This window comes from Vicugna pacos, chromosome 11, assembly GCF_048564905.1.
Source record: "Vicugna pacos chromosome 11, VicPac4, whole genome shotgun sequence".
Taxonomy (NCBI): domain Eukaryota; kingdom Metazoa; phylum Chordata; class Mammalia; order Artiodactyla; family Camelidae; genus Vicugna; species Vicugna pacos.
In genome coordinates, this window is record NC_132997.1 from 50,757,485 (window position 1) to 50,780,503 (window position 23,019).

The 23,019-nt window shown below is 49.6% G+C and overlaps 1 protein-coding gene across 1 annotated transcript in view; it reads right to left on the reverse strand.

Annotated features, from left to right (window-relative positions):
• Positions 1–23,019, reverse strand: part of CDH23 (cadherin related 23) — a 388,627-nt gene that overhangs the window by 281,139 nt on the left and 84,469 nt on the right. Inside the window, exons 4-6 of the mRNA XM_072971348.1 lie at positions 5,724–5,866; positions 4,961–5,008; positions 4,756–4,848 (exon numbers count right to left, since the gene is read on the reverse strand). Of these exons, the coding sequence (XP_072827449.1) occupies positions 4,756–4,848; positions 4,961–5,008; positions 5,724–5,866 (284 nt within the window). The remainder of the gene's footprint in view (positions 1–4,755; positions 4,849–4,960; positions 5,009–5,723; positions 5,867–23,019) is intronic.

The window sequence follows — 23,019 nt, forward strand, 5'->3', positions numbered from 1 at the left end:
CATAATTTGCTCTTCTGACTAACAAACTCCTACTCATCCTGTAAGGTCCCAAACAAATAGCCCCCATGTATAGACCAGGACACTCCTTCCACAGTCCACTCCACAGGTCCACTCCTTCCATCCCACTTTGCATAACCTAAGCTAAACACTCATGGCATTTAATACATTTAGATGTAGTTAGACATCTACTTGTCTTTCTCTCTGTAAAATTACCTTCCCTGAGCACAAAGGTCCGGTCTCAATCCCAGTATTTTACTAAATATATTATGAGCCACAAATTGGGCTAAGGGCTTTTTCTGTCTACATTATTACAGCCCTCACAATAACTCCACAAGGAAAATATTCTTTCCCATCTTATAGATAAAACAACTGAGGTCCAGAAAGTTCTAGTCCCTTCCAAAGCTGCACAGCTGGCAAACAGTAGAGTCCTTTTTCTCTACACTGCACATCAACATCAGTTTAGAATCCCTGCACCCTGTTCCAGAGCTGTTCAACAAATGTTTGTGTTCGTTTAAAAAAAATTGAGTGGATCAGAGCACAGTGGATCAGATTTGGGCTTTGAATGATAGGCAGAACTGAGTTAGGCTGAGAGAAGAAAGAAAACACTCTGGTATCAGAACAGTGTGATGTGTGTGTTAGAAAGAAAAGAGAGACACAGACCCAGGCTTAGAGGCACTGAAACAGCCCCTTGGCTGACAGGAGGATTCACATGGAGGAATACCAGAAGATGAGTTGGGAAAAGTAAGTTGAGGCCAGATGGATAAAAACCCTTGACTGCCCAGGAAAGGAGGCTGAACTTGTCAGAACTTCAAGGACACAGCCATCTCTGACACTGCTTGACCCAAGGAGCCACCTGACACCATCTGACTTCTAACCTCACACCAAACTCCTGCCCAAACACTTGGGCCCCAGGGTCACCTTCCCGGGGCACACCTGGAGAGCTGAGGGGTGGGGCTGGGAGGAGGTGCGTGGGGGACAAGGCAGCGCTGAAGGTCAGCGAGGCAGCCACGCACCCCTAACAGCGGTGCTGGAGCAGCGCGGCTGGGCACAGACACAGGCAAACACGTTTGAGCAAATTGGAATGCCATAAAAGTCTATTACAGCAAATCAAACAGCAGTCAGCATGACAGCCATTAGCCTGAAATGAATACACGGGGACTTAATGAGGTCTGTCGAGGCTGGCTTGGTGAATTAAGTTGCCAATTCTAGCAGGATTTCCCTTTTCTTTACGGACTTGAAAGCATCCACACTGCCTCGTTAGGGCTTCGACAAGTGAATTGCAGGGACTTTCACCCTGATAAAATGGATAATTACATGTAGAACAGCTCAGTGAGGGGAGAGGGGTGTGCACGAGGGGAGCAGAGAACAAACAAATCCAAACACACCTGCCCGACTTGGGGGGGGGTGCTTTTGGAGGGAGACAGGGCAGGGCTGGGTGGGCGGGGGGCAGGTGAGCTTCCCCAGGAAAGGGCCAGCGCCTGGCCTTGACCCTCCTCCTGCCTGCTCCTATTCTAGGACGGAGGACATGGGTCACCAAGGATTGGCTGAAAGTTCTCCTCAAAGATGGACCCCCCAGCACCTCTCAGAAAGCCTCTGGTGGGGAGGGCCACAGAGGTCATCCTCCAGGGCCTGCTACCACTATGGAGTGTGTTTAAAATACAGCTTCTTGGGCCAGCTCTCTCCAAACTACTGATTCAGAATTGTGGAGGCCCGGGAATATGCATCCTAACTCGTGCCCCAGGAAATTCTGAAGGGGTATGTTTAGGACCCTCTGATCATCACTTTTCCAACGCTCAGTACCAGATGGCTTCTGAAAGACGCGGTTCTCCTGCTTCTGCTGGCATAACTCCAAGGACGGGGAGCTCAGTACATCCTCAGCAAGGCAGGGGAATAGATTGTGGGGTGGGTCTCATTAGAAAGTTCTTCCTTATGTAGACCTAGAATTTGCCTCTTTGTAACTTGTTCCCCACACGTGTAACTTGTTCTGGGTTCTGGACACAATGGACCCAAAGATGATCAGGGCGCCTAGGGCTCAGGGGGATTGGAGGTTGGGATGTTTAGGGCTCGGGTGCAGGTGGCTACAACAGCCAAAAGAGGGGCTGAATGGAATGAGGCAGCCACTGGAGGTCTCTGCCGCCTCCCCAGGAATAATAAAGTAGTGAAGGATAAGAAGGAGCTTCTCGGGCTGGGATTCCTCTTCAGATCACTGGATATCGGTCCTGGAATGGCCCTGGCCCAAATCCCCAGTTTAACAACTCTTGGAGTTAAAGCCAACAGAGGGACAGCAACAGGTCTAAAGTCTTATCCAGTCAGTTGTTGGCACAGTCAGGACTAGAACCCAGGTGTCTTGACCTCCAGTCAAGAGATCTCTCTGATCACTCTGACAACCCCTCAGGATTGACACCACATAGGGTCTGCAGCGCCCCTCCGTTTCTCTGATTTGCAGTCTCGCCCTGTTCACACCTACAGGGCCTCTGCCATAGAACCATGCTTCTCAAGTGCAAGGGATTCGGGTTTCCAGGGTGACCTCAATGTAAAAAGGAGACCCCTGGCTTGATTCTGGGCCTGGACCAGCAGACCCTTCGCTAGTGCTCCAGCTGGGGTCTGAACCAGGCAGCTAAGCTCTAGCTTAGATGCCAAGCCACTTTGGGTTGGGAGTGGCCAGGCCTCCATTCAGCTGACACCACATCCCCACTGGCCCCATGGAGCTGCCCTGAGCAAGGCATCGAGTATCAGGTCACTGAAGTGACCCAGGGATGTTTACATGCCAGTAAGTAAACCATATGGGCCTTCCTCCAAGGACTGTGTCCCCTTCCAGCTGGCCCCTCTCGGACCACCCTCTTCTCATCAGATGGGCAGGAGGCAGGCCATTTTATCTTACCTGTCCTCTGTTTTTATTAGATAAGGAGGACTATGACCCAGAGAGGTTGAGTGACCTGCCCAAGTGGACCCAGCAATCTGGGAGCAGAGTGAGGGCTAGGTCTGGGGTCTCTTGCCTCTGGTTCTGGCTCCAGTCATTGCCTACTACTCCAGCCTCCCAGGTTTCTGTGCTGTGAGAGCCTGGCACAGCGCCAAGCCCACAGCAGACACTCGATAAATATTTGTTAAATAAATGAATGACTGAAGAGGCTCTCCTTGGAGGCAGAGGCCTTTGGAGAATCCTAAGAGATTCCAACAGGGCGGTGTTGGAGGTCACATCATCTCCTGGCAAGGGAGAGAGGAAAAGGCTGGCCTCGGCCCAAGGGCTGGTGAGGAAGGATGCGACCCCTCGTCCCCTGGCCATTGCTGCTGCCTGCTGCTCCCCCATGAGGGAAAGCAGAGGGCAGCCATGCCTGCCAGGATGGCAGCTGAGCAATGGGTCCAAGGCTCATTAACTCCGAGCCGTGCCCTTGGTTTCTGAGCCCAGGCCTGGAGTGCAGGCTGGCACGTAGAGACCCTTAATTAAATTAGGGAGACTTCCAAATGAGAGGGGGCCCAGAGCCAAGCTGCAGTCCCAGGCACACTGGCCACAGCTTGGGGCACCGTGCCCCCATGCTGGGGACTGCAGGCTCTCTCTCCCTATGTCCCGTGCCATCAGGGGAAGGTCATGAGCACCTCTGAGTGTCCCTGCCCACACATTTCCTCACTTCCCTCCATCTGGTACGAGCATAGGACCCTCGGGTCACATCTAAGTCAGGCAGGCCAGAAACAGGAACTTGAGGGGCATGAGACAAGGTCTCTTCATCTTTGAGGGAATCTGAGGCTGCTCTGGGAGTCAGGAGGCTCAAAGTCAAAGTTTTGAATGACCTTGGGCAAGTCATTCTCCCACAACGAGCCTCAGTTTTCCTATCTATAAACTGACGAGATATTTTCTAAAGTCTTTCAGTTTCTTGATCCAATGACCTATAACAGAAAGGGGCTAGAATTCCAATGCCCTGGTGCCAGCCTGCCTCTCCCCACTGGATTCCATCTCCCATCATTCCCATCCCAACTCTTTACTGCCGGTTCCCAGCCCAGAGCCCCAAGGGCAGGCCTGAGGGACACCCAGTTAGAAGCTCTTTATCCACCACCTTCAAGGTCTTCGATTGCTAACTGCCAGCCCAGAAGACTGCCATCAGCCACCGGGGAGAGGGACAGCAAGCAGTGAGAGTCTTGGTGCCACTGGGAGCCAGCAGCCAGCTTATTAATGAACCGTTCATAATGCAATAATTTGTACTTCTCAATTACCAGCAATGGCTTAGTTTTACACACATGCACTCATGCAAACACACTCAAGAGTACACAGACGACCCAAAGGAGCTGGGGCCAGTGAGACAGCAGGGTGAACACAGGGCTAGAGAAAGAAAGCCCCTTAGGGAACTGCATGCCCCTGTGTCCTGGGGGGTCCTATGCTGGCCAAAGCTAGAAGGCCTGGGGTTAGGCCTGCCCACCCATCCGCCCCAGGCCCACGCTGGCTGTGAATGGAAAACAAGAGGTGCGTCAACTGCCCCTCCCAACCTCCATCTGTCCCTGACTCCAGCTGGAGTTGGGGGGCTCATCCAAGGCATGCCCTCTCTCAGGCATGAGGCTCCTACCAACCCACTCTCCTCAACCAGCACACAGGTACCCTCAGAGGTCCCGGCACGGTCACCAACCTGCCCAGAGCGGGTGCCAGGCTGAGGTGTGACAGGAGAAGAGGAGCGGGAGCTGCCCTTTCCCCAGCTTCAGCCTGCTCCCACATGGCCCCAGAGCAGCAGGTCCCCAATGTCCCTCGAGTGTGACCCTGGCGACTCCTACCTCTGGGATGCGGACACTGTAGGGCTGATTATGAAACGTGGGCGCGTTGTCATTCACGTCCCCAACCTGGATGTTCACCTTCCGTGTGATCACCTGGCAAAAGAAGTCGGTGGAATTAGCGTTGGTATCAGTCTCCAGCCCCTTCCCACCCAAAGGCTCAGGGAGCCTGTCCCCTAGGGCAGCAGGGGCCTCGGGGGACACTCACCCCCTGGTGGTCGCTGACGGAGAACTCCACTGTGAACTCCGACTTGGTCTGAAAGAAAAGGGAGAGACGGAGGCAGGCAGAGTTAGAGAGGTGAGCTGAGGCCCTGAGTCCTATGTGTCAGGAGCTGGGGCGGTAGAGGGTGGAGAGGAGACTCTCCATCATTGCCCCAGGAGCTCATTGCCCCAGGAGCTGGTCTGGGACTGGATATCCTCCAAAGGCTTCCCTAAAAATAAGCATAGCCTTTGGGGTTGGGGAGGTAGGTTCAAATTATAGATCTTTCCCATAAAACAGCAAGTCAAGAATTTTGGTTTCCAAACTGAGCTCTGCTTCTAAACTGCTGTGTGGTCTTGAGCAAGACAACTCTGTGGTCACTCTTCACTTTAACGTGAGGAGAAAGCAGGGGTTGGGGTTTTGTTCAAACTCTTACCTTAATTTGCTAAGAGCTATTGTGTCATCAATTCCAGTGTCTCTGGAAAATGTCCTTTAGGGGGACAATTGTTTGGGAGAGTGGACTTGTACACCCAATGGAGCCATTATTCTATGGGGGATGAACCCCAGGTCACTGTCCCTCTTACCTACCCAATGTTGCAGACACCCCTGACCACCACATTCTGGCCCCAAGTCCAGACATCAGCACTGGCCCTGGAAAAGGGACACCATTCAGGCAGGAAGATGCCCTGTAAGGGTCAGAAGTGTATGAGCCGCAGTGTGTGCCGCTGCCTCCCCGGGAGAGGACCGGGGCAGGGGTCAGGGCAGGTCATACCTCTCTGTCCAGCGGCTGCCGGAGCCACACCACGCCTGTGTCAGGCTCCACTGCAAAGAAGCGGGAGGCCTCCTCCCCAGACACGCCAAACACCAGGGGGTCATTGTCCATGTCTCGGGCCAACAACTGGGTCACAGAGGAACCTGGAGTATCCACAGGAGAGAGAGCAGAGGGCAAAAATGGGAGGTTGGTCCAATCTTCAGCACCTTGCTCAGGTGTCTGAGTCCCTACGGGGAACAGCCACCTGACAGACCGCCAGCAGGGCACTGATTACAGCAAGACCTCTGTGCATCTTTGGCTCTGACCCAGTCTCCTTGCCTCCACCCAGGCCACTTGTCACAGTGTGTAACAGGGAACTGTCATTCATCATCTTCTGGGTGTGTGATGGACAGCTGTGGCTTATTCCTGCCCCCTTTTCTTAATTTTAATTTAGAGACCCCCTTCTCCAAGTGGTTCAGATGAGTGCAGGCCCCCAACCCTTCCATTCTTATGTTCCGAGATGGGCACACAACTCAGCCCTAGCCACTCAGAGCATTCCGACTCCCTGATCACAATGACTGGTTGAGGGATGAGCACGTGACCCAAACTAGCCAGTCAATGCCAACCCTGGGACTTCTGCTGGAACTACTGGGAAAGAAGTGCTCCTCTTTCCCTGGGGTTGCTAAACTGGCCCTGCCTGCAGCCATCATTGGCACCACAGGAAGACCCTGCCTGAGAATGAGGCCAACAAGGAGGAAACAGAGCCAAATGGTGCAAGGAAAGAGATTCCTGATGGTTTGAGTGTCTGCGGCCAACTACACCCGATATTAGCTCCATCCTCTGGGCTGCTCAGCTATGTGAGCTAATAAATACCCCCTCCATTTTTTTTTGATTAAGTAAGTTGAGTTGGATTTCTGCCTTTTGCAAGTGGAAGTAATATTTTCTTTTTTAAAAATTGAACAGGAAGCAGTATTTCCTAATTCAGAATATTTTCCAAAACCTGGCATTCATTCATCAGTGATTAAGTGCTAGCCTTGTGGTAAGCACTGGAGTACACAGTGGTTAGGAAGATATGGTCCAGCCTCAAGGAACTCCAGAAGTGGGTGACAAGGTCTACTTCCTGTCCACAAGAAGAGGATTGAGGTGCCGTCCTTCACCAAGAAACAAAGTCCTGGCCATAGGCCTCCCTGGCATCAGGATCTCTTGCTTATATCCCTGCCTAAGAAATCCCAGAGTAGGGCATCTTCTGGGGTTCACAGCCCCTGACCCTGCCAGGCAGCCTTCAGGTAGGGTGACCAACCACCCTCATTTGTCCAGGATTGAGGCATTTCCCAGAACATGTGCTAAAACCAGGAGGTCCCGGGCAACTGTATTCGCTGGTCACCTTAGCTTCAAGAGGTCCTTAATTCCCCAGGAACTGTGTAAAATATTCTGCGTGTACAGTTTGTCATTTTCTGCACTCTCTGCAGACTGGGTCTACAGTCTTCATCTGACTCTCAAAGGAGTAGTTAGATTAGAACCATAATCTGGGGCAAATCACTTCTTTCAAAGCCTTAGTTTACCCTATAAAATGGGACAGACACTCTTTCTTCCCCACATACTGACTCTACTACATAGCACTGATGATCACACTAAGGGAGGATTCTAAACTCCGGAAATTTTATCTAAAAAAAACTCTAAGGAGCTTTTCTAAGTCAACTTTTAAAAGACAATTCTAACATGACAGTGAGAGCTAACATTCTGGAGCACTAACCACATTCCAGACACTGGGTTAAGGGATTTCCACGGACTATCTCATTCAGTCCTTTCTGTTATTCTCCTCACTTAACAGATAAGGAAACAAAGAGTGATTAAGCAATTTACCACAGCCACAGTTAGAAAACGGCAGAACTGGACTTCAAAGCCCAGACATTCTGGCCCAGTGCCCACATTTGTTTCCACAATCTTACACATCTCAGCACTTTATATGTGAACTCAAGATTCAGGACTTCCATGGACATGACCCTATCGGACCCTAAGTAGAAGCCCAACACTTGGAAAATGAAGATACTGGGCTCTTATGATATGGCAGACATGGTGCTAGCCCATTTACATGGGTTCTCTCATTAACTTTCAGCAACTCAGTTTGGTAGTCATTATTTGACCCATTCTACAGATTAAGGAGTTGAGGCTCAGAGAGACAAAGTTAGTATCTCCAAGGTCACACAGCAGAGTAGGACATGGCAGCACCCAAGGTGATGAGAAGAGGTGAGAAGCAGGAGAAAGAGGAGTGAAAATCAAGGAACAGAGATCTTTGGGGGAGCCCAACCTTCCCATTTTAAAGACAGAGAAACTGAAGGCATTTAGCAATTTGCCCAAAGTACAATGGTGAGCAACAAAAGTCAGAACGCAAACTCAGTTTTCCAGACTCCCAGTACAGTGCTCTTTGCAGATGAGGAAGGAGGAGACATGTGAAATCACAGATAAATCAAGCACATCTTCCCAAAGTACCTGTATTGCTCAGTGATAAGCAACTATTTTATACTAAAACAGATGGGAATATATGGGGAGTACAATGGAACATTTAATTCATTTTTAAAGACATAATCTAAAGCTGTAAAAGAATTTCTGACCTCCCCCTGACTTCCAGGGATACACAGTTCCTTTCCGTTCCCCTTAGGGGTCCTTTCGTGGCAAAGTAAGAGGAACCCTGAGCTACTTCTCAGTGCCTTGGAGAGATTCTACATGAGGAAACTGAGGCCCATGGGGTCCTGCTTGTCCACAGCACAGCAACGAGTCCACGGCAGCCTTCTGGACTGAAAACCTCACCTGCCAACCCCCTTCAGGGCTCAGCCCAGGTGGGGACTATGGGACCAAGCTCCCAGCTGGCCGACGGGATTCTGGAAAGGCCACACTGACCCTCCAGCCAAAGTTGTGCATCTTGGCCATATCCCAAATGGCTCTCTCAGGCCTGATGCTCAGGCCCTCCCAAGAAGAGGGATGCTGGGCAGGACAGGGATGGGGCCATCAGCTGCTGTCACCCACCCTGTAATTTCCTGGACTTTTATCCATTTTCCCTTCAATTATGTGCGGCTCAAAATGGTCCTTTTCGGCTTCCTCACAGGCTCTTGCCTGCTCACGCTTTCTTTGTGTCCCAGGTAATTGCTAGTGACCTTTTCTAAGTGTACTAATTAAAGGTGCCAATTTAACATTATATTTAAGACAAGACGCCCCCCAATTTTCCCGCTGGGCACATACTCCCCCGCCCAGCTGCTCCGTCATTCTGTAGAATCTGGGCCTAGCTTTGAGTTCTCCAAGACACGGGGCTCGTTTCTCCATCGGGGAGGCTGCCAGCAACCTCTGTTTGTACCATTCATACCAAGCTGTGGGGCCCAACTCCAGTCCAGGGCCCCTAGAAGCAGCTATTCAGGAGAGCCATCCAGGGCTGTGGGATCCTGGGGTACATACACCACACCCTGGGTCTCCCACCTGGGAAACAGTATACGCTGCAACTCAGGCTGTGCAATACCTGGAGTGCTTTTTTCTTTTTAATTTTGGTAAAAAATATGTAACATAAAATGTACCATTTAACCACTTTTAAGTGTACAATTCAGTGGCATGTGGTACATTCACAATGTGGTATAAGCATCGCTGCTACTAACAGAACATCTTCATCACCCCAGAAGGAAACCCATGGCCGTTAAGCAGCCACCCCCTCCATTCCGTTCTCCCCCAGCCTCTGGCAACTGCTAATCCACTGAATGTCTCTATGAATTTGCCTGTTCTGGGTATTTTATATAAATAGAACCATAAGATAAGTGCTAGCTTTTTTCACTCAGCATAATGTTTTCAAGGTTCACCCATTTGTAACACATACTAGCATTTAATCCCTTTTTGTGACTGACTAATATTCTATTATATGGGGATGCTACATTTTGTTTATCTATTCATCACATGATGGACATTTGGGTTGTTTCTACCTTTTGGCTATCATAAATAATACTGCTGTGAACAATCTGTAGACAAGTTTTTGTTTAAACACTTGTTTTCAGTTCTTTGTGGGTATATACCGAGGAGTGGAATTGCTGGATCCTATGGAAACTCTATGTTTAACTTTTTGAGAAACCACCAAATTGTTTTCCACAGCAACTGTACCATTTACATTCCCACCAACAATGGATGAGGCCTGGAGTTCTTTTCAGTGGTAAGAAGGATAATCAACATCTTACAGGGGCTGAGCACTCCCTGTACGGTGGAGAAGGGGGAGCTGGCCAGCCTTCTGTTGCCAACGCTGTTGGTACCCTGCCCACTATGCTTCCGCATGTACCATTGTTGCACCCCTAGCCCAACCTGGGCAGCCAGGCCTGAGGAGTTCTGGCCATCAGAGACTCCTCCACCCACACACAGGACAGGAACTAAGGCCCCTTGTACTCTGGTAGCAGCACTCAACGAATGACTGATGGAAGATGGTGGATAAGGAGCAGGGAAAGAGATGCCCCGCCTCCCTCACCTCTCAGGCAGATAACTGAGAGGCCGTGATCCACACTGGCTCTCGGAACTCCCCCATGGGCTCCCTCTCCAGTTGCCCACAGTGGTGACTTGGTTGATAAAGCATCTTTGTGGCTTCCTTCCCTTCCCTGTCTCAAATCCTCACTCCCCAACCTGTGTCTCCTGGAATCTTCTCCCCAATAAATTATTTGTACTTGAATCCTCATCACAAGGCTTGCTTCTGGGGGGACTCAAATCAGACCCCCTAAGACTGGGCATCAGAATCACCCAGTGAGCTTGTTACAATACAGATTCCCAAGCTCGGTTGACTCAATTGGCTGGGGCAGAGTCCAGAGTGTAAACTTTTAAACAGCAGCTTCTATTTTCCCTGCAAGAAACCCTGACATACAGCCAGGTTTAGAAGTCCTGAGACTGGTTTATAGCAGGGCGATCTTCAAATATTCAACAACAGGCACAGTACAGGCATCAACCAATCAGAAAAGATGCTGGCCATAAACAACCGGACCAGTGAGGACTGCCTGTAAGTCAGCCTGGTTTATGGCTCGCATTTTAGATGCAGAGAAAAGCTCCTCTGGCCCCAGGATGATTTAAAGGCTTAGTCTCTGGGCTCTTGGCTCAATCAGTGCTGCTGGAGGATTCTCTGCTCTTGGCCTCCCCAGCCCTCACGAGAAGGGTAACCCAGAAAGACCAGCCCCCTCCACCCTGTGCCAACCCAATCCAGGCCAGGGCCCAGCCTGACCTCATGAGTGGAAAGTGGAATTTTAAACTGAAATCACTGTACACTTAGGTTTATAGCAGCATTATTCACATTGGCCACAAGGTGGAAATGACCCAAGTATCCATCAATGGAAGAATGAATAATGTGGTATCTACATCTAATGGAATATTATTTAGCCTTAAAAAGGAAGGAAATTCTGACACATGCTCCAACATGAATGAATCTTGAGGACATTATACTAAGTCTATGCTGATAAGCCAGTCACAGAAGGACAAATACTGTATGATTCTACTTATACGAGATATGTAAAACAGTCACATTCATAGAGACTCAATGTAGAAGGGTGGTTGCCAGGGGCTGGGGGAGAGGGAGAAATGGGGCTTTGTTGTTTCATGAGTTCAGTTTTAATTCTGCAAGATGAAAAGAATTCTGGAGATTAGTTGCACAACAGTATTAATGTACTTAACACTATACACTTAAAAATGGTTAAGACGGTAAGATTTATGTTTTTTAACATCTGTAAAATACACATTTTACCACAATCAAAAAATTTATAAACCAAAACTTAAATCAAATTATGTATAAGGCTCTGGCCACCTGGCCTGAGACAGTTCCTTCCACTGCATCTCACACGGGCTCCCTGGGCTTACCCACCTCTGCCATGGCCTTTTATCTCCTCTGAATACTCTGTGGCTGCCTCAGGGCCTTTGCCCTGGTTGTGCCTTCCGCCAGGAATATTCCAACTGTAGGTCATGACAGGCTACTACTCATTATTCATCTTTCAGGTCAAGCATTACCTTCTCAAATACGTGATCCTACAGATAGAGTCGATCTGAAGAGATGCCTCGTCCCTCTGTGTCCTCACACCCGGAGTTACTGTCTTCACAGCCCCTCCCTCCTCTGAAATGATCTTGTTTATTCATCTGACTTGCTGACTGTCTGCCTCAAGCCCCTGGTTGCCACACAAACACACTCGTGTTAGCTCCACGGGGCGATGGCCTGGTCTGTCGTGTTCCTTGTTGTATCCCTGAGCCTAACACGTGGCTGGTGTCCCGGAGGCACTAAGTACATAGACATCGGGTAAATAATCAATCCTGCCAACTACCTAGAGGAGTTAGGAGAATATAGCCCTCCAAAATCATGATCTCTGAGCTGGGGGTGCAGTCTCTCAGGAACCGGCCCTGCCCTCCTTCCTAGGGTGATGTACCCCAAACTGAGGCCATGTATGCTATCCTGGGGGTCACCCGGGGCAATGAACCTTATCCTTGGGGCTGAGTACTCAATCCTGGCAGCTGGGTATCTCATCCTATACATTACTCTAATGCTGTGTACCCTTTCTTGGGGCCCAAGTACACCACCATGGGGCAGTGAACCCTGCCTTGGAGGTCAGGGGCCCTGGCAGGGGTGGGGATCTGCTCAGCAGGCTGCAAATGCCCCTCCCTGGGAGACATAGGGCTGGTAGCACATCCCCCATAGTGGCCTCAGCCCCTCAACAGCAGGCCACATCCATCTGCCTGGCAAGAGGTGGGCAACCACAGCTTCCTGTGCAGCCCTGCTGGGCCCATGCTGATCGCTGAGATGACTGTTACTGTTATTATTGTTATTTGTGCTGAGGGGTGAGGGCTGGGATTGGCATGTCGCGTGCTCCTGGGGAGCTATCTTTACGGGCCAGGTGAGGGGTGGGCCAGAAACTCAGGGAGGGCAGTGGCAGGCTGCAAGGCATTTTATTTTATTTTTCTTTTTTTGGATGGGGAAAGGATGAAAGCTTGTTCCCCAAACACGGTGGGGGTGCTACAGAATGAATAAAGGGTAAGGAGATTTTACCAGGTTTCCTCCTTATAGTAGCATCTCCTTAAGGCAAACCTTTGGCCACACCCCACTCAGAAACCTTCCATGGTTCGTGCAGAATTAAAACCAAATTCCTTACAGAACAGCCAATGCTCTTCCCAACCTGTCCTCAACTGCCTGGCCGCTCAAGTTCCCACCACACCCCTGGGCTGAGCCCAACACACTGCTGTCATCACTCAAGCACACCATGGCATCACCTGTTCCTACACCTATGCTGTTGCTATTCCCTCAGCCTGGAAGACCTTTCCTTCCTCCTCTCACTGCTTCTTAAATCCTGGTCCCCTTAAATGCACACCTCAGATGCCACTTCCATCATGAAGCTCTCCTTGGTGCTCCCTAATTCGTTATTTGTACTTCTGCACAGCAGGGAGTGGGGGGTCACCCCTTGAAGATGGAGGCTGATGTTCTGGGACACACTTGGTAAATCCTCCCACCCTTCCATGATTAACTGTTTCTCCTCTCTTGGGGCTGAGGAGCTGGCCATTCTTTCCCTTGTCCAAGCAGACATTACTAATCAATCACAGCTCCCTTTTCTGTTGAGTCTATATTCAACTTCAGAATCCTTCACAACACTGGGTTCCATACAGCTACTACTAATGAATCCTAAAAGGCACATGAGAGCAAACCTTTTGCAATCTGTGAACTAAAAGGACTTCACGTCAGCCCAGATCTACCCTCCTTTCCCATCCAGGGGCCAAGGATCTAGCTTGGAAACAAGGAAAAGTTATGGCTGAAGTGAGAACCAAACAGACAAAGCCCCTTCTCATTTTACAGAAAGAGAAGCAGGGGTTTTGGCTGGAAGATGGCTGCCTGAGAGAGGCCATGTGCCACTGAGTGCCTGAGCAAGGAGTAGCAGATGGCAGGCCCCCAACCCCAGATTATGGCCCCGTCTTTCTGCGAATAACCACACCACCTCCCCATGGCCATGGTCTGCTGCACAAGCCCCACCCACCACAGGAGGGAAGCCCACTCTCCTCCTCCAGCCTGGAGGGACCTAGCTGCTCTGGCCTTGGTCTCTGCCAGAGCCAGGGGCTCCTGCCCTCCCCATCTCCCCTGGGATAAGCCCCCAGAGCCTGGGCTGGCCTTGGAGACTACAGTCTCATTTGTCTCTCCTCAGGGATCAGACAGGCCAGTTAAGTGCCTTGATTCCTGGGGATAATCTCATTTGTCTTAGGTTTCCCCTCCTTGCTCTCCTGCCTTTAATCAGGCTCCTTCCCTGCAAGCACCCGCGCCCCCAAGGTCCTGAACTTGGTTTGACCTCAGGAGAGCTGATCTTTGGGGGCAGTTTTGTTGTCCTAGGCCCTACCTGCACCCACCTGGGGAAGCCAGGGTGAGACCTGAGGCAGCCCCCTCTCTCCTGTGAGGCCGGTGGCCTCAGGCCTGCCCTGCACTGGCTGATGTCCTCATGCTCATCAGAACACCCTTGTCCAGATAAAGGGAACTGTCTCTGTCTCCAGAGTCCACAGGCCCCCTTCACATCCTCTCTCTTCTACAGCTCGGTCCACTTAGAAGGCATGAACAATTGGGGGAAGGAAACTAGCATTAATTAAGCACCTATTATTTGCCAGGAACCATGCTCAATGGTGTTCACTCATTCTCTGTCATCTATTTCTCACAATGGTCCCAAAGAGAGGGGTTAACATCCCTACTACACAGATGAGAAAACTGAGGCTTATGGGGGTAAGATAACCTACTCAAGGTTACATAGCTAGGAGGTGGCAGAGCAAGGATTTGAACCCAAATCTGTCTGACTGAGAAATTCACGTTCCCTCTACCACCCTCATAGCTTTTAGCACAAAGCCTTTGACCTAAGCCTCAATCTAAGCAGCTAAACACTGCCCTCTCCTCTCTCCACAGAGACTGACCCCCAGGAAGATCTCCAGGCCCCCTATATGTTTGAGGCTACTCTGGACTCCTGGGTTACTTAGCTGGCCTGAAGGGGAGCACCTTTGAGGCAGGGATGGTGAGGGTCCCCTCCTCCCTCATCCCAGCTTTTCACAACCCACTTATTACCAGCCAACAAGATGGTGAGTCCCTCCTGAGAGTCAGAGAAGGGGTGAGTGGTTCACCTGGGCACACAGGTGTCTGATGACCAAGGGGACAGTCTAACACAGCAGAACTGAAGGAGACATTAAACAGAGCAGGATGATATAAGCTCAGAGGCTTTGGTGACAGGGAAGAGCGGGAGCTATATGTTGCTGTTATTTTAAAAAAAATAAAGCATGAGAGGAAAGCTCAGACATTAAATATTTGAGGGACCTTGTCCCAAGTCTCAAAATCCCAGAGCTGTGCTGCTTCTGACCCAACAATGATAGAGTCATCATTGCCAAGGGCTGCCTGGCCCTGCAGCAGACACCAATGTGTCTAAGACCCTATAACTTATGAGTCACAGAGAGGTCGTTACTTGCCTAAAGTCACACAGCTCACACAAGGCAGAGCTTGGATCGTTTGGTGACCTTTCTAACCCCCATGCTGCAATAATAGTCCTTCATTCATTTACTCAATAAACATTGCCTGAGCGCCTGCTCTGAGCTGGGCACTGCTGTCAGCACTGGTGCTCAACAATGAGCAAAACAGACAGAAGTCCCTACCCTCCCGGGGATGACATTCCAGTGGACGGACCTACATACCCCTTATGCCACATCCTTTCCCTGGCCCTTCACCGGCCCATTTGGGAAGCGTGAACTAGGATCTTCGGTCTAGTCACAGCCTGAATGGAGGAAGAACTGTGTTCCTACTGTTTCCGCTGGTTCACGGGCTGTGACCCTCCCCACCTAAGATGAGCACTTGACAGAAGGGGGACACAGGTTCAAAGGTCACAGAAGAGCTTTGAGAGGAAGGCAGCCTCAGTGGAATCCCTTTATTAAGACAGAGAGAAGCAGTGGGGCTTAGAACTAATGTGGCTGGCATTGGATGGTGTTCAGCCACTACTTCCTGTGTGACCGTGGACATGTCATTCACCTCTCGGAGCCTCCCTTTCCCCAATGACACTATGAAGGAGCTGATGTCCACGGCCAAAGCACAGAGATCCTCGAGGAGAAGTGAATACAAGCTTGGGAAGTGGATCTCAGTTCAGGTGCCAGGCTGGTCCCCAGGTCATGGTTTCATGGGCATTGTGTGAAGAAGAATTTCAAGGCTGCAGGTGTCAAGGATGCTGTGACCCATTAGAGACATGTGACGTAAGTAGGGAGGGGAAGCTGGATGTGGGCCATGTGTTCACATTCTTGGTGAGGCCAACAAGCCACTTTACTAAGGAGAGAGCAGGGCTAGGGGCTCAGTGGTGCATCCACAGTCACCAGCTAACAGCTACAGGTGGTGCGCAGCTTTTCACTCCACCACAGCAAGTCCCAACCAGTTAAAATATCTGCAGTACTATGGTTCTGTTTGTTACACACTATGTCCGAGACACTGCGGAGGGTATTAGAGGATAGAGGACCCAGCCCAGGTGGGCAAGGCTTCCCAATCTAGCTAAAAACTCTGGGAAGAGCCTGACTGCTCAAGCCTGGCAGCCTGGGTCCAGGGTTGACTGGAGAGTCTTTTCTGCTCAGGAATAGCAGCCTAAGCGTGAATAAAGGGGCTCTGAAACATTCTGTTTGACCTTCCTGAGTTCTTGCAGCAGCTCCCTGGCACACCGGGGCTGAAGTCCTGTCACAGGGGCCGGGAAAGCCAAGTGAAAGTTACCAGATTTAATAACAGTGATAATAGCGGGGTGAGTATTTTTTTTCCCCTTCTCCTGAAACTTTTCAATTCATTGAACTGTTCAATTAACTTTACAAAAGGGAATGTGGAAAAATGATGGCAAATTGAACTTGACATTATCATTAAAATAAACAGAGCACTGTAGGCTGTTAAAGCCTCAAAAGAGATTATCCAAACACTTGCAAGAGCACGCGCTGGCTCTTTCCTGCTCAGAGGGACCCTGGGGCTCCCCTCCTGCCTCATGCCCCCTGTCAACACTCAACATCCCCCCTCACTCGGAATAGCCATGTTACTGTCACCCATCAGCACAGCCCCCTGGTGAGAGCGTCCACAGTGAGGTCAGGCTCTGCCAACAGGCTGCCATCTCCAGGGTTTCCCTTCCCTCTCCTGCCAGTGATGGGGTATTTTAGTCCAGCCGGTCTTAGGCCACAGCTGCATGTCGGATTCACTTGTGGCATTATTGCAACTCCAGATGCCCAGCTGCACCACCCAGACCAAGTACCTCAGAGTTTCTGGGGAAGGGACTCAAGCTTCAGGATTTTTAACAACAAAAAACAAACAAAAAACCCCAGATGACTCCAAAGGGCAGCCAAGATTGAGAACCAAGACCTAGATGATCCCTGAGGTTCCTTCAATCTCCAGAATTAATCCAAGAAACCAAGTTTTAGGAAAACTTACAGGACAGTGGTTCCCAAACTTGTGAGCACACTGGAGTCACCTGGAGCCTTCAAACAATTTCTGTGCCTGTGCCCCATATCCCAAGGCTGTAAGTAATTGGGCTGGGGTACAGCTAGGCTTTGAAAAGTTCTAAATCTCCAGGTGATTCTAAAGTGCCAGCAAGAATGGGAATGACTGCTCTAGGTAGGTTTTCACTTGGTGAACGGGGAAGCCGGCTTCCCGATGACCTCCCTCCAGCGGCCTCCACAGCCTCGAACGCGTGGGTCCCTAGCTGCATTCAGTGCCCATGTTCAGCTCAGGCCAATTCCACAGGGAGGGCAGAAAAAGAAAAAAATTACTTGCTCTGTCACCCATCCCCATATTCAAAACTTTCCAAATCCCAATATTAAAAAAAAAAAAAGTTAAGTCATGGCTTTAAAGCAGTGAATCTTAACCTGATTTTATATTAGCATCACCCAGGGAGCTTCTAAAAATAAGGATGCCCAGGCCCTACCCTTGAAGGATTCTGTTTTAATTAATTGGTCTAGTCCAGGGTCCAGACATCAGTATTTTATTATAATTCCCCCAAGTGATGTCAATGTTCAGCCAAGAGGAGAATCACTGGGTTAGAGTAGAGATTCTCCAACTTGAGCCTTCATCAGAATCACCAGGAGGACTTCTTTAAAATGCAGATTCATGGGCCCCTCCCAGAGTTTCTGTTCAGAAACTGCATTTCTTACAAGCTTCCATGTGATGCTAAGGCTGCCGGTCTAGGACCACAACTTTGAGAACCACAGGGTTAGAACTTCCACGGGCCCATGTCCTAGTCATTTAAAATTCTTTTCAAAAGGAATTGGGACCCTATGGCCTAACTTCAGAATCTCATCCCTTCCTGTGCCCCTAAACCCCAGGGCCTGCTTCCTTTCACCTCTCAACAGCAGGAAAGGAGACTAAGAATCTAAGAAAGGTGTAAGCAGTAAAGCAGGTGAGCAAGACCTTTCCCCCAACCCTGCTCCCCCTCCCGCCTCCCACCACGAAGGAGGCCAGAAAAGTCCCTCCAGAAATCAGTGCCTCTTTGAGGAGACTCATAATTACCCTCAATGATCACAGCACTATTCATTTGCCCTAAAATTAATACATCACGTTGAAAATGATATCACACTAATTTATCACAAGATTTATGAAACTTGCACTTCTTCTAATGAGATTTATGCAAATGCTGCTCTTGCCAATGTTTGTGTTTTTAAAAGTTTTGACAGGGAAGTAGGGGTCCAGCCCCACTGGCGGAGGCCCTGACCCTACTCAGGGGCTGGTGGGGAGGGGCTCTGCGGTGGCACCTAACCTTGGAAGGCCCAGGCAAGCAAGCTATCCCACTCAGCTCCTTCTCCCGGCCCCATCTCCCTCCAGGAACACCATTATTTATCTGGGGCTGGTCCTCTTAGCAGACTCACCTGCCACCTCAGGTGGGGAGGCAGTTACAGGTGGTGGGGCTGGTTCTGTAGGTGAGCAGGGGTTGTTTCATCTTATCAGAGGCCTCTCAGGCCCTCCAACTCTGAGAACAACTGTGGGGTGACAGCATCCCCCTAGCCAGGGTGTGAGACAAGAGAGGCACACAGAATGCAAAATTTAAGGTGGCACTCACTTTCACGTGCTGACCCTGTATTTGCACAGGTCTCTGAGTGTTTCCCCAATTTCTGTGCCCTGGGCACCTCGTTGGTCTCACCCTAGTCCCGGCCTTGCCATTAGCTACCATTCATTCAGCTCCTACTGTCTGACAGGCTCTATTAAGCACTTCTCATGCACAATCTCATTTCATATTTACCACTAACCTGTGAGGAAGGTATCGCCTCACTCAACTGAGGAGATTGAGTCTCAGAGATGTTTATCAACTTGCCCAAGATCACATAGCTAAAAAGAGGTGGAGTCAGAATTCAAATCCAGGACCAGCTGACCTTGAAAATAGTGTTCTTATTCAGTCCTGGCCCCAAATGTTTCACAGGGACCTGTTCTCTATTGGGGGTTTAGTAATATTCCATGTGAACAAGGGTCACATCCCACATAATCACTTATCCAGAACATAGATGAAAAGCAAAGGTCTCTGAGCAGTTAAAAGTCATGGTACAAAATCCATGCACTAAATTTCAAGCCCATTATGAAAAAGAGAGATATAGTCAGTCCTCACTCAGAGCCTGTTTACTCTTACTTTACAATTATAATCAGACTGGTTCTTTGTTTTTTTCCAACTCACAGAAATCTCAAGCAGGTATATGAAGCAATCAACCAAAGCTTCCGCTGTTCACGAAAGGGAATGATCAAAACTCCCTGAAAAGTGAAAACTTAAAATACTCTAAGTCCCCTCACTAGCTCCTGTCAATGATGATGCGTCATCACAGATGCTGTTCACGATGGTGTGCTCAATGACGTGCCGAGAAAAGTGCTGAATGATGAGTCATCCCTATGGAAGAAGGCAGGTGCGTACAAAATAGACCTTATGAATATTCCATGCAAGTCCTTATAATTAAAAAAAGATTTTGTGCTTAAAGGAATGCTTTCCCAAGTGTATTTCACAAATCATTAATTCTCTAGGAGGCTAATGAGTATACCATGAAAAAGTGTTCCTTGGTCCCAAAGGTCTAGGGGACGTGTCATGAAAAAAAATTTTTAAACAGGTTTCTTTCCTGCAGGAACTCTCAGAGCCTTGACGACATTAACATGCATTGTGAAGCTCCACAAGGTGGTAGAGAAGATACAGCTTTCTCCAAATTTATTTGGCCAAGAAGCTCTTTCTTCCAAGGGCATCTCAAAGGACACCAGTAGTTCAGGAAATAATACTTGGAGAAACACTGGACCAGGAACTTTTCTGCTGGTTTTACTTCAGGCATATCTTTTCTTGAGGTGGGTGGGCTGTTGGATGACTGGGTGAGTGGACAGATGGATGGATAAGCAAATGAGCAAATGAGTAGAGGAACAAATAAACAAGTAAGCTGCTCTTATCCAAGGAGCCTATGAGAATCTCTGTCATGGAGGGGAACACATGAGTGCAGAGTGTGAGAGCACTCCTCCAGATGATTCTGCCCACCTTCCTGCCAGGTTATAAATCACTGCTTCATGAATAGGGAACCTGGGCCTCCTTAGCTGGGCAGCAGGTGAGCTGCTTTTCACTCAGGCCAAATCCTAAGAACCTGATTCCTGAGATAATAATCATAATAAGCCTAAATATGTGCATGATCCTCAACACTTAGAAAGGGCTTTCCCGACTATTCATTCCAGATCCTCCACCACCACACTCCCAGGCAGGGGGCTGTCCAGGGGCTACACACTCTCTTAACAGTGAAGAAACTATGGTTCAGTGCAGCTGAGTGATCAGTCCAGAGTCTTATAGTGTGGGCTTCTGGAACTGGAGTCAGAGACCCAGGTCCCACTCCTGGCCCCTTCTGCGTATGCTATGCAAGTCTCGCCACCTCACCGGCCTTGTTCCTGCCTCAGAAGACTGTGGCAAGGGTGAAGGCAGACAACAGAAGAGGAAGCACTTCATAAATCCCAGACATCCCAAAGAGGCTTCGATTCCCCCACAGCGACCCCCACCAAAGCACTTAGCACCCTGTGTCCTAACTAGTGGCTGATCTTCTGGTCTAACTCTCTCACCTGACTGAGCAGCCTGAGGGCAGGGACTGTGACCCTTGTTCCCTGCTGGATCCCCAGACCCTTGCACAGTGCCTGCCAGTTTTCTGAACAAATGAGTGAGTGAATGAATCAATCAATCAATGAAGTGATGCATCGCTCTGTAAACACTAGGTGATTTGGTTCTATATTTGGCAGGAGCGTGGTTATTGTAATGCTAAAAGCCAACAAAGGACTCCATCTGATTCTCTGCTAGGCGCATCCTGAGTAGTGTCTTGCTGCCTTTGCTTGAGGAGCAGAGAGAAAGAGTAAGAGCCAGACAGCTTTCCCAGTGCCCGTCTGCCTGGTGCCTGCCATGCTGGGAGGACAGTCTTTAATTGGGTATGCGCACTTTTTAATTAGACAGAGGGGAAACTCCTGGAGTCCTCAGAAGCCCTGTTTCCATCAGTATCAGGATTCTTTATCCCAGTCCCCTGTGGACAGAGCTGGAAGCTCTCAGGCTCCACATGGTGGAAATGGTGGACACTGGTGGACGTGAGGTTGGAACTTGTAAGTGAAGAGTTGAGGGTGGGCTGCAGAGGGGTCCCCTCGCCATTTAGCCAAGGAACTGCCCAAAGACTGCCTCCCTACACGACTCTACAACCATACTTCCTCCCCGTGGTTTTCAGTGTCCCCATTCTCTGAACATCGGGGGATGTGATTCACTTCTGTAAACTTGCGGGCAAGACTCTGGCCTCTTTCCTTACTCTCTCTCTGACTCTTCCCTCAAATTGTTTTCTTCCTTTTTTTTTTTTTTTTTTGAATTGAAGTGTAGTCAGTTTACATGTTGTGTCAGTTTCTGGTGCACAGCATAACGTTTTCTGAAACCTGCAGGTGCTTCATGAAGCCTAGAAAAAGAGGTAGAAGGCATGTGTTTTATTCTCTACAGGTCCCTCTGTCCTTCACTGTGACTGGGCCTGAGGCTGGGCAGCCAGTGCTCAGAGGACCACTTCCCCACCAGAGCAGGTCAGAGCGACAGTCTCCCACCACCTACCGGATGAATGCAGGAGGCACCGGCTGCCTTCCCATCCTCACTTCTCAGAGGCCGACATGGCACTGTGGGGAGCTGTGCACAGTGGAGACAAGAGTCCCTGAGCACAGCCCCACCAGGGCTGGTGTGGCCAGGACCTGCCGTGCTCCCATGGAGAAGGGGGTCCTTTGACATTCTGTGGGAATCACAGAATGTCAGAGCTGCATAGAGCTTCAGACGCCATGAAGTGCCTTCAGGTTACTTAACAGGGAAACTGAGACCTAGCCGTGGGGCTAGTCAAGGTCTCCTATACAGTGATGGAGTCAGGACTAAAATCCTACTCTCCTCGGTCACAGTTAAGTGCTCTTTTACCACAACTTTGCTATTCCTCCTTCATCCCACAAATTGTACAGAATATATTATGCCAACCTCAGAGAATAACACGTGATGTTTCTAGCTGTATCACAAATGAAGGCTATAGTCTGTGATCCTAGTTTAGGTTATTAAAAAAAATAGCAGATTCTTCCAAGAGCAACTCAGCAAATCAACAACCAGCATCACTATGATTCAAAGCCCTGACCTGGTAAACAGACACTGAGGCTAAGGTCAAGTTTGCAGGGTGATACTTTGTTGGACTTCAACTACGAGCCCGGAACTGCGAGTCTGTTTACTTGACTGGGGACCTCAAAGCGACTGGTTTTCCCTAGCAGTGTGTGTGGGCAGGGAGCTGGTGAGTAAGGGGTGTTGGATGGAAGGCAGCACTGGCGGCGGAGTCTAAAGATGCCCGAGTGAGCCGGGGTCAGGCCGCACTGCACACAGCAGTGCCCTCAGAGGCCCAGCCTGGGCCAGAAATACTAAGTGAAGAGGGAAACCCAGAGAGGCTGCCTCATGCCTCAGGGTCACTTACTGAACCAAGTAAACCTGAGTTTCCATCGTCAGAGCCCCCAGGGCTTAGAGAAGAGGAGAAGAGGAGAAGAGACCCAGAGTCCACTGTGCCCATTCAGGGCAAGGAGTCATAGAAAACTATCCCCACCATAGCAGGGACCCAAAACCACACCCCTCAGGATAAGGGTAAACTAGAAATAAATCTGTACCCTCACACAAACCAGGAGTCTTTTTTTTTTTTTTAATGACTCTCTGAAATCATGGTGCTGAACAGAAAGGGGAATACGGCCTTCAAGGATTCATAAACATAAGATGGCCCCCATATGCATGTGCAGCCCAAGTTCACATTGTCTGGGTGTCCAAAAATCCTTAAAAAAAATTAATTTAAAGTG